This window comes from Trematomus bernacchii, unplaced genomic scaffold (assembly GCF_902827165.1).
Source record: "Trematomus bernacchii unplaced genomic scaffold, fTreBer1.1, whole genome shotgun sequence".
In the NCBI taxonomy this organism is placed as follows: domain Eukaryota; kingdom Metazoa; phylum Chordata; class Actinopteri; order Perciformes; family Nototheniidae; genus Trematomus; species Trematomus bernacchii.
This window is the reverse complement of record NW_022987731.1, coordinates 379,105-391,446: the sequence shown is the minus strand read 5'-3', so window position 1 is coordinate 391,446 and position 12,342 is coordinate 379,105. Positions and strand designations below refer to the sequence as shown.

Sequence of the window (12,342 nt, the reverse complement as noted above, 5' to 3'; positions counted from 1 at the left end):
CACAGGTGTGTATCTCACAGGTGTGTATCTCACATGTGTGTATCTCACAGGTGTGTATCTCACATGTGTGTATCTCACAGGTGTGTATCTCACATGTGTGTATCTCACAGGTGTGTATCTCACAGGTGTGTATCTCACAGGTGTGTATCTCACATGTGTATCTCACAGGTGTGTATCTCACATGTGTATCTCACATGTGTATCTCACAGGTGTGTATCTCACATGTGTGTATCTCACATGTGTGTATCTCACAGGTGTATTTATTTTGCTATCTCACAGGTGTGTATCTCACAGTGTGTGTATCTCACAGGTGGTATCTCACAGGTGTGTATCTCACAGGTGTGTATCTCACAGTGTATCTCACAGTGTGTATCTCACAGTGTGTATCTCACATGTGGTATCTCACAGGTGTGTATCTCACAGGTTGTGTATCTCACATGGTTATCTCACATGTGTATCTCACAGGTGTGTTATCTCACATGTGTGTATCTCACATGTGTGTATCTCACAGGTGTGTATCTCACATGTGTGTATCTCACATGTGTATCTCACAGGTGTGTATCTCACATGTGTGTATCTCACCAGGTGTGTATCTCACAGGTGTGTATCTCACAGGTGTGTATCTCACAGGTGTGTATCTCACATGTGTGTATCTCACAGGTGTGTATCTCACAGGTGTGTATCTCACAGGTGTGTATCTCACAGGTGTGTATCTCACAGGTGTGTATCTCACATGTGTATCTCACATGTGTATCTCACAGTGTGTATTCTCACAGGTGTGTATCTCCACATGTGTGTATCTCACAGGTGTGTATCTCACAGGTGTGTATCCTCACATGTGTGTATCTCACAGGTGTGGTATCTCACAGGTGTGTATCTCACAGGTGTGTATCTCACAGGTGTGTATCTCACAGGTGTGTATCTCACAGGTGTGTATCTCACAGGTGTGTATCTCACAGGTGTGTATCTCACAGGTGTGTATCTCACAGGTGTGTATCTCACAGGTGTGTATCTCACAGGTGTGTATCTCACAGGTGTGTATCTCACAGGTGTGTATCTCACAGGTGTGTATCTCACAGGTGTGTATCTCACAGGTGTGTATCTCACAGGTGTGTATCTCACAGGTGTGTATCTCACATGTGTGTATCTCACAGGTGTGTATCTCACAGGTGTGTATCTCACAGGTGTGTATCTCACAGGTGTGTATCTCACAGGTGTGTATCTCACAGGTGTGTATCTCACAGGTGTGTATCTCACAGGTGTGTATCTCACTGGTTGGTATCTCACAGGTGTGTATCTCACAGTGTGTATCTCACAGGTGTGTATCTCACAGGTGTGTATCTCACAGGTGTGTATCTCACAGGTGTGTATCTCACAGGTGTGTATCTCACAGGTGTGTATCTCACAGGTGTGTATCTCACAGGTGTGTATCTCACAGGTGTGTATCTCACAGGTGTATTCAACTCTATGTATAGTTATCTCCTTCCCCTCACCTTGGAAGAGGTACTCCTCTGTGTTCATGTCAGGATTGTCGGTGATAATATCAAAAGGGGATCTCCCAGCCATCATCTCAAACATCAGCACGCCCAGAGCCCACCAGTCCACGCTGAAGCCTGGGGGGGGGGCACAACAAAAACATTCTTAAGACAAACAAGACTCAGAGAAACTAATTATCATTGTTATGAATTACCAACTCAGGCATGTTTGGTTAATGGTGAAAGATGTTCTCTCTGTACACGCACTACTACTACAAAATGTGCCTGATGCAGTTAAGGCTAAATACATATCAGTATGTAGTGTCTCTACTGGGACATGTCTCCATGCTTTAATGTTCAAAAAGCTCTTTTTCTCATACTGCCTGTGCTGCAGCACCTCACCCTCTGTCTGAAACCAGAGCCCAGTCTGCTCTGATTGGTTAGCTCAACCACTTAGAATTGTCCCACCCCTTGGCCTATCACGTCCATGTGTTAGAGCACTAGCCAATAGAAGTACAAGTGTTATATAGGGATGTCACTATATTAAGGAAGTAAACAGACCATGCACACATACCTATAAAACACACTACAGGAGAGGGAACACCCAAAACACATAATAGGGCCTGAAATGGTCTTGATCCTAGCGTTTATTTCCGATTTGCTTTTCAACCGATGAACCCTCTAAAATCCTTTTAATTATACCTTCATTTAAAACAAAGACCCACTGTGAGGCGTCCTTTGGTAATTACGGCCCACAACTGAATGTTCATGCTTTTAAGAGCAGTCCTGTGTTTATGGACTTCTGTTGGTATTTAGTGTTTATATTGAACACAATCAAAAATATTTCTTGTTGTTCGGTACTCACCGTAGTCCTCTCCTCGGAGGATCTCAGGGGCGATGTAGTTGGGTGTTCCACAGAAGGTACTGGTGGTGTCCCCTGGTCTGATCCCCTCCTGGTGAGGTGTAGGAGGAGGAACAGTGTGGAGTGATAATAAATAAAGTGTATGATGTGCGAGAACACGATTGATGGACAAAAAACAAAGAAATGAGTACTTCCAGTCGATACTGATCTACTGCATTATTGATCATCCACGCTAGCCGTCCACACAGTGGACTGAAAAATCAATGCGTGTCTTACCTTGCACATGCCGTAGTCTGTGAGCTTGATGTGTCCCTCGTGATCCAAGAGAACGTTGTCCAGCTTCAGGTCTCGGTAGATGATGCCCTTTTCATGCAGGAAGTTCAGAGCGATACAGATTTCAGCAGCATAAAATCTGTGAAGAGAGAAATGCACGATGTTTCTGACCTGTCCTTGAGGGCCTACATCAGGCCAAAGATCTCCTCTGGTACACAACACGACAGATTATCTATAGCCTGTGGTAGCTATAACATGTGTTGCCTTCACTCATAAAAGTCTATGATTAAAACACAGCCGGTGCTTTCACTCTCTTGTAGCACTCCAGGTGAAAAATATATTTTGTAGTTCTTTTCATAAACGTCAAGCCATTTGCATTTTGCGACGCAATAACAAACCAATTTGATGCAAAGCGGCGAATGTAAACGATAACATCTCTACAGCATTTATGCTCTATTAAAATGATGGATGTTAATGGAGCAGCCACAATTTTAGCTGAGCCCTGATCGATTCAAACTGCATTCAGAAAACAAGAAACAAGGTTTACTTGTCTTCTTCAGACAGACTTGACAAAGCATGAATTCTGAACTTTTTACAAATCAGCGTCATGATACATTTATCTCTTTTTTTATTTGTTTTACAAATCACTGTAGTAAACCAGATAGACGGGAATGAACACAATTGACCACATGGTCTAAAGTGCCAAAGTTGGAGAGGATGGACCCATTCCATTCTGAACACTGTAAGCTTTAATCATAGTGCCATCATCAAGACTAAATGTCTTCTGATCAGACAGATCACCAGGTTATCTGCTGAGAACATACATGCTACAAAAGTAAGGAACCGACTTGTTAACCTTCTAAAAGCTACAGCCTCCAGGCTGAAGACTCCTTTAACGAGGGGAAATGTTAAGTACATTTTCACTGTGCCTCCAAATCATTACTCAAACTTAAATAAATAAATAATAACAACCGTGCAGCAGGCATGGTTATTTCTAATTGATCAGTGATTTTTAGAGGTGCAAAGAGCTTCCTTAAGTAGATTATTCCCCTCGTGGTGAACATATATTTATAGCAAACATAACCCTCTTGTTTTGACCGTGATTGGATGTTCTTGTTGTGCTTCTTGGTGAGTCAGTAGCGTTTCCTCTCCATGTGTAGGTAGAGTGTTTTCTGTCTCTGGGAGATAAGCCTTCATTAACAGTGACGGGCCCCCGCCTGCTGTAATTCCACGATTGTCAAACAGTGAGGGAGAGACTGTCGTGGAGAGATGTTTGACATTACAAATCCCACATCGCTCCCCCACGCTCTCTCTGTGACAGCCTCCATTGTACACCGTGGCTCTGGTGCTTACATCAGACTGATAGAAGCTGCATCCTATCAGCAGCATCCATCGCCCACCGGCCCGCCTCCCCCACAGCGCGGGGGAATGCAGCAGGGCTCTCTCTAAGTGCGCTGCTCATGAATATGTACAATCATTATGAGTGATTAACATGCTGCTTTGCATATGTACAGCCACTGTCTCCAGAATACAGATTGCAGGGGCCGATAGGGGCCCAACGGTGCCTCTCTAAATTACCCAGCCTTTGATCCAGCATTTATCAGAGCCGCAGTTGGAATGCCCTGCAAGTGCGCAGGCACAATGAATTATGGGTGCTCATTATATTTCTCAGTGGGGGAAGAATAAGTGTTACATTGGATTTTGGCAGCGCAGCCACGTGCATGGAGCTGCTGAAGCACCGCATTAGGGTTTGTGAGGAGAAGAGGTTTGTGGTGCAGGAGCGTTTGAGACTGGGGATCTTCTAACACGCACTCTCAGTGCACCTCAAAACGCAAGATGCTTAAATGAGACTGATGCTTTATGTTCTAGCAAACATACTACACACCCTGTGCTTTACGTAACATACTTTAAAGAGGACATGGGACATGTCTCCATGCTTTAATGTTCAGAAAGCTCTTTATTGTTCTCATACTGTCTGTGCTGCAGAACCTCTTTTCACCCTCTGTCTGAAACCAGAGCCCTGTCTGCTCTGATTGGTTAGCTGGCTGGTTGTGATTGGTTAACAGCTTAGAGATGTCCCGCCCCTGAGCCTTTCACGTACAATGCGTTGGAGGCTAGCCAATAGAAGCACGAGTGTTACAAAGTGATGTCACTATGTTAATGAAGAAAACAAATGAGTCCAATTGAGGCGTTTCAGGCAGTGTGTGGGAGAGAAACTCCCTCTGGAGGGAACACAGGGATTGTAGTCTTTGTAGACCATTAACATGCACACAAACCTATCCAACACACTACAGGGAAGGGAAAAGCCCAAAAAGCTCAATCGGGCCTCTTAAATCTTAACCCAAACATTTAGTCTTGTGTATCGATGTGTTTCCTGTGTAGCTACCACACATCCAGTCATACCTTCACACACTTCCTCTGGTCATATTCCTGGAGGCCCACAGCAGTCCCTCTACCTGGTCCTGGCGTTTGATCTTTACAGTACAACATTTGGCAAAGATAAAGCGATGCAGACAAGCTATGTGTACAGGAACAGGATGCTCACCTTGCATGTTCTTCCGGAAGCTTCCTTTGTCGTTGCATATGAAACATCATGTCCCCGCCATTCACATATTCAATCACCAGGAATAACCTGCAAAACCGAGCATGATGGGAAAATCTTGTGTCTTAATAGGCAGAAATAAAGAAATACATAATGACGGATGATATCATAAGGAGTCCAGTTATAAAAGATAATATGAGCAAAATGTAACAAGTTGACTTTTAAAGTTCCTGTTGAATGCTACAGAACATAAAGGCCAGCATTTGTTCATCATTAGTTTGTAATCTACCTTTACAAAGATCAAAACACAATAAATGTACCTGCTGTAGATTATAAAAACAATATTATTCCTCTATTCTGTGCATTACAGTCCCACATTACTCTTGTTTCATTGAAATGAACATGGCCAGGAATATATGATCTGTCAGCTGTTGAGTTTGCATCATAGCTGAGAGGAATGTAATACTATTGCTAATTCAACGCTATGTTCAAATGTCTTTGCATGGTATGGCTGGGTCATCCATTTGTTTTTGAAGATCACCACACGAGACACTCTTCTAAAGAAATAATGAAATACACCACATCAATGCAGAAGGCAATTAGGAGATCATAATAATCTGAATAATATATAAGGTAATGAAAGGGAAGGAAAACGATCAAAATATCCAGGACCAATTAATAAAATATACAATATCCACATATGAATCCACATAATGTTGTTGTTGGATCTTCAACATGTTGGAGCTTTTGATTGATTTGGAACTAAAATGGTGATATTGCATCAAATGATAGGAAATATACCAGCTTGATGATGTAATAAAGAGCAGAGCATCATCAGAGAGTACTGTGAAAGGTCCTGTCAGGTGTGTGAGCTGCAGCTGAGATGTCAGCCTCCTTATGCTCTTACCGACTTTCTGTCTGGAAACAGGAGTGGAGGCCTACTAGGAATGGATTGGTGGACGCCTGCTCGAACACATGCTTCTCTGTCTGCACCCAGTCGATATCCTGGAGAGGGGGGGGAGACGGATGGAGAGATAATGTATTAACAATCAATGTGTCTGATCGATACACTTTCTCTGTGGTTAAACAGAGAGGGGGAGACACGCCATGCCACAGATACACAATCCTATAAGAGGGGTCATTACCTCCAGTCTCTGGTCATTACCCAGGGCATTGTTAGTGAGAGATAAAGGGCCACTCCACGTTGCAAAACCATCGCAGATCTACCCAACGACCGGTAGCTTCCTGAGGAGCCACCATGTGCCTTTGTTCAGTGGACTGCTTTGGCCCATTTCAGAGGAAACAGCTATTCTTACCTTTATTTTGAAGCTCTTTTCATAACGGTATTGTCTGTCAAGCCCTTACATTTGCTTTGTGCGTCGCAATATGGAAATAAAGGCTAACGCGGAAATGAAAACAACAGTATTAATGCTCTATACATAACCACAATTTCAAATGGTTCCCTTTGTTTTAGTGCAACAAGGACATTCTGAAAATGTTCACATGTAATGAACTATCTATACACAGCACCATACAAACTAAAGGGGGAGCTGCCTTGACAATGTATACAATGTAAACATACCAAATGCATACATTCATACAAGTTGTGAAAACTGGGGTTCATGTCTTTTCTGTCATTTGTACACTCTGAAAAGTCATCCCGCAGGCCAGATTGGAGCCTCTGGCGGGCAGGTTTTGGCCCCCGGGCCATATGTTTTTGACACCCTGAATTAGACAATGTTATGTCCAAGGTTAGCCTGTTTGATCTGAACTCCATGCAGAAAACAAGAATTTAAGAAGTTGTTTTCTTGTTTACTGCAGAAAGACTTCACAAAGCACCAGACCTTTTTACAAATTAGCATCATGATTTATGTATATTATATTGTCAACTTTTTTACCCAATATTATCATGACACAAATTGGGAGAGGTTCAAAAGTTGGGTTGATATCGCTGTGTTAAACCAGATTCATGAATATAATGACCCCACGGTGTAAACCAGAGCGGCAGAGCCAATCATGGCCCTGGAGGATAGACCCTTTCCATTCTGAAGACAAATAGTCCAGATAACTCAGTCAGCTGCTAAAAACATGTTAATGCTAAAAGAAGGAAACACTCTTTCCTGCAAACAGATTACAGCATAAATGCACTTTCAGGTTCATCTCTATGTTAAGTTAAAGCATGCAGTGAGGGGCTGATGGAGCTGAGAGAGATGTTTCTGTTATTGTGGTAACTCATTATATTGTGTGCAGGCAAAGACATTACAGGGATGGAATTATTATTATTTGACTAGGGTTTATGAAGTCTTTTAATCGTACGCTGTAGCACAATCAGACCAGTTTTACAGAAGCTATTTTTTATCATTTTATTTTGTAAGGTTAAAAACAGACAAATATGGTTAAATCCTACATTTTTCTTCGAATGAAAACACATAATACATTTTGAAAGTAATTGCCGGACTTTTTAAATGCTCCGGAGTTATTCTAATTGTTTGGAAAACTGAAGCGAAACTCAACAGCGGGTAAAAAGGAAGGGGTTTAAATAATACAAACGTTTCCTTTAAGTATGGCCACTGACATGAATAACCTTCAGTATCTGCGCACAGGTCCGTTTTCCATCATTCGTATCAGTCAGCTGTGGTTTGAATGGTCCGCACTTCAGTTACAGAGCTGAGTGCCTCGCCTGAGCCGGAGATGTTTTATGCAGATTTAAAGTGTCATTAAGTTGATGATGGTTAATCTTTGATGTATATGTTGTACTTGATACTAAATCCCTCCTGGTCAACTCATTGAGGAATCTCTAATTATGCAGAATATGCAACGACAACATCTCTCGTATTGGCTCCATTAGTAGTTTGTAGTTTGTCATGAGAGATCCCTCTGATGTCAGTACCAAAGAGATACATTATGAAATGAATGTGCATGAGTAGAGCCATGAACACATGAATGTCCTATCACAACATTAGAAAGACTAGATCCTTTCCTTAAATCCCATTCATTAGGGTAAAACTGCATTCGTGGATCTTTTGCGTTTGTCACAAGTAATTAGGATTTAACAATGTTTTCAAATGAAAGTGTTTATATGTGGAAGAGAAGAACATATTAGAAGATGTTGAGTGGAGTTATGCAGCCTGTGACAGATGTTGTGCAGATGTTGGGTGCTGCAGGAGCTGTGGACAGTGATCCTTTTCACTTTACTGTGCAGGAGTTATCTGTTGAACAATATCGCCATCTAGTGGGCTCCCACAGCACCAACGACTGAACAATCAACAGGAGGACGCACTCATCACAATTTAGTTTGACATTTCTTTTAAACGTGTTTTTAGTATATGAATTGTGTTGCATGAATCCAACTGCCAAATATCAGTTTTCGCAAATCAGTTTTATCAGACTGTTTTGTGTTTGTTGGTGTGCAATGATTCTCTGATGAGCTTTGATTGATTACAAATGCACTGACTTTCAGAGCAACACTTATAATATCAGCCTTGGGGAGTATCAGATTACATGTAACAGGATTAGGTCATCAGGATACAAAAAGAAAGGTAACTGTATTCCCTTACAGTTACATACAAAATATGGGGATTACATGCAGGAAGACAATGTTACAAGACGTTTTAAATGACAGATTGATATATTATAGATAGATGTACTGCCTGCTTTTCCTTTTTGGTTTTTATTTAGGCTTTTTTTTTAATGCAGTAGGAGTACACCTGATGTATTAAAATGCAAGTATTAAACAAAAAAACCATTCTTGACTTTACTATTCTGTAGGACTAGCCTATCATTTAAGAGGACTTGATTTTTATTCTAAATATGTTGGTTTCTTCTTTTCTAAGGTGACATTGTGGGTTACATAATACACTCAGTACACACAGTACAAACATCTTATTGATATTTATCTTCTCCTCTATATATTTGGATTGTATTTGATATTGAGGTAATCCAAAAGTAATGGAAAGTAATCAGGTTACTTGTATATTGTGATACTCAGATTAGATCACTGGTTACATTACATATTTTTACAAGTAACTATTAATTGTAACAGAATACATTTAGAAAGTTACCCTCCCAGCCCTGGTAAACATTGAGTGTTGGCATGATTTGTCCACAAGAATGACTCATCAACTAATGTTGCATTATTCCTCGTCTATTTGTGGGCAAACCAAAGAATAAAAGAAGGGGGGTGCCTTGCATTGCAAAAACTGACCATTGCTTTAGTCTTGTACAAGTTATCTTGGAGAGGAAAGAATAAACATTTTGTCCACAAAACAATATTAAGGAGAGAATATAGAAGCAAATATCAGGGCTTTGTCTGACTGTTCCCGTTTTCAAATTTATCAAAATGGCTTCAGAAAAATGGGACCCGAGTTGAAATAAACCAAAATGATCCGTTATTTACATGTCAGTATGTAATCAGAGACCCGTGCCCAACCAGTTAAGCCCCATGCCCCCGGTACCGGGGGCAAAACGCAACATCTTGCAAGAAACAGCGTCTGAGGGCTTCTTAACATTTAACAAACTATTAATGTGTCATACCCACTTAACGGGAAGAAACTCAGCTATCAGACAATATTAACCATTTTTAGCTAAACGAAACACAAGGGTCATACCAAGCCTCTGAATTAGCCCTGAGCGAAAAAATGCTAACGCACTTAGCACAGAACTCACGGTAGAGATACCTTATTACTTATCGGATCTGCACAAACAACATATCAGCTAGCAAACTGAGATTCCACAGATTCTAGGGGTATAAGTATCATCACTGAGCGACCAAAACTTGCGGAAGGGGAAGCAAACCCAGACAACACACAACGTAGCTTTACGGAGCAAAAACGAAAAAATAAGTCTTACCTTTGCTGTCTTCTGATCAAAAGTTGTGTTCAATGGCATTACAACGCATAAAAACGCTGCTGAAGGTTAATCCAATGTGTCTGTGTCACTTTGAAATGATTACTGATAATCCATCTTCATATTTATGTCAATAACGGAGATTTCATATAACTGCTACGAGAGTGTATGACAGCTTCCGGTTTTGGGCATTCTGGCTACGCATCACTCATTCACCAATGGGTAATGTTTAGATGGATTTTAGGAACTTCCCCTCGATTCTATTGGCTCTAACGGTTCAAAAGAGGTGTCAATCATCAAAATCGACCTATGGGTTCCAGAGATATGGCAAATCCACCCAAATGACCCCAGAAGTGTTTCTTTTTGCTAAATTTCTCTAAAAAGGTCAAATGTCACTTGTTTTGCATCAATCTTGATACAGGGTACTTATTATATGTTATAGTTTGGATTCCTAAAGCTTTTAGTCTACTAACCCATCATTCAAGGGTGGTTTTCACTATAAGTAATGGGTTTTTTGGGACAGACACTATAATTTACAGTTTTTTACTATGTTCAATCTGAATTTACTTTAAAATAAAAAAATTCTATATTGATTCTGACTTTTCTACATCCAACTCACAGGTTTATCATTACTTTGAGAAAAAAGATTATTAATTTACCCCTTTTAGAAGGGAAGACATTTCTGGGAATGTCATTTTCGAGCCTGAGACCTGAAAAACAGGCTCGGGGCTTAACTAAGCCCAACGACAAAAACCATGTTGAAGATAACCCTCAAATACTGCTCGTGAACTTTGATTTGTATTTTGTACTGATCACACATCACCAGTATAGCACCTGAACTCTGCATTCATTCGTAAGAAGCCCCTATGGGCAAAACTATTTCATACAGAGTACCCTAACATTACTGAGTGCTGTTTATCACAAGTCATGGACTATGTGATGAGATGTGGGGAGCTACGGGGGAATTGAGTATTTGGACTGAATGAATATAAACAGTATATGCCATAACGCTGTTGATCATAAACACATACATTGATAATTCCTCTTTCCCTTGTTGTGATATTGTAGATGACTCATGGTTACACACACAGTGACCCATCCCTCCTCAGCACAGCACCAAGCGCCCCGGACAGTCCTTTATGCCTGTAGCCATCAGGCTGCACAACAAGGGCTCAACAATGTGACACAAACTGGACATAAATACACACTGTTTCCACACATAAATATATCTAATATGTATATATGACCCAATATGTATATATGTTCACTTTAATTAATCTCTTATTTCATAGTTTTTTTTATCATTTTTATCTTTGATTTGATCTTTAATTGTATTAATCTGTGTGAATCTGTGCTGTCCTGTTTTTCATCCTTACGGTTAAACCACTGAATTTCCCCACGGGGATTAATAAAGGTCCATCTGATCTTATTCATTTAGTATAAGTTAGTCCACATCAAATGAAGACTAGTTAAGACATTGTGTGGCAACTGCCATTCTGAGGTGAGAGCTGAGAGGAACGCACATGTATGGATTGACCAGTGTGTGATACCCTCAGGACAAAGTAGACCCATCAGCTCACCAATGTGTTCTGGTCATGACACATTTAGGTCTAGTGGCCTTCATCTCCCTCAGCTTGATTTATGTTTGCCTTTGCGTAACCAGACTCCATGCTCTTACTTTGAAATGCGGAACCACATCATCAGCAGCCTATCAAAAAATGATTTTGTTCTTTTTTCACTGTATTCTCTATAAACACATGTCTGCATCTGAATGCATGATCGCAGGGCAACAGGGGAAATATTTGTGTATCTTTAGAGAGTTCTGATTTTCTATTAGTACGGTGCACCTGTGTCACAATCCTTTCTGTCTCACCTCATCATCGTGGACCAGCTCCTTCTTCACCACCTTCATGGCGTACACCTGCTTGTTCTTCTTCAGCCGGACCAGCAGCACCTTGGCGTAGCTCCCCCGCCCGATCACCCGGATCAGGTCGAAGTCCCCGAGCCCCAGGGCCAGGCCGGGGGACAGCTTGATGCCGTCAATCCCGTCCACCACCGCCTTGATGTCCTGCAGAGGGCACAATGCAGTGAGTGCATAGATAGTCTCACATAAATATACAGGTAGGCCTACGAGGTTTAAGATTAAGTAGAACATATTATTGCAGCTTGTGACTGCAGTTGAACAAGGAAAAAGAGAGCAATACATGTAAACGTTTGATTCAATCATAATGATTCAATCAAAATCATAATACTTTATTTATCTGGGGAGGATTGTGTTTTCTGACAGTTGCTCCATTTTAAAATAAAATCAAATGAACGATAAATAGTAGGGATGCTCCGATCGA

General features: G+C 41.0%; 1 protein-coding gene across 1 annotated transcript in view; it reads right to left on the bottom strand.

Annotated features, from left to right (window-relative positions):
- Nucleotides 1–12,342, bottom strand: part of prkcz (protein kinase C, zeta) — a gene marked incomplete in the record, with an annotated part of 136,148 nt that overhangs the window by 22,286 nt on the left and 101,520 nt on the right. The window contains 6 exon segments of the mRNA XM_034145661.1: nt 1,494–1,613; nt 2,341–2,428; nt 2,614–2,749; nt 5,156–5,242; nt 6,060–6,157; nt 11,871–12,065. Of these exon segments, the coding sequence (XP_034001552.1) occupies nt 1,494–1,613; nt 2,341–2,428; nt 2,614–2,749; nt 5,156–5,242; nt 6,060–6,157; nt 11,871–12,065 (724 nt within the window).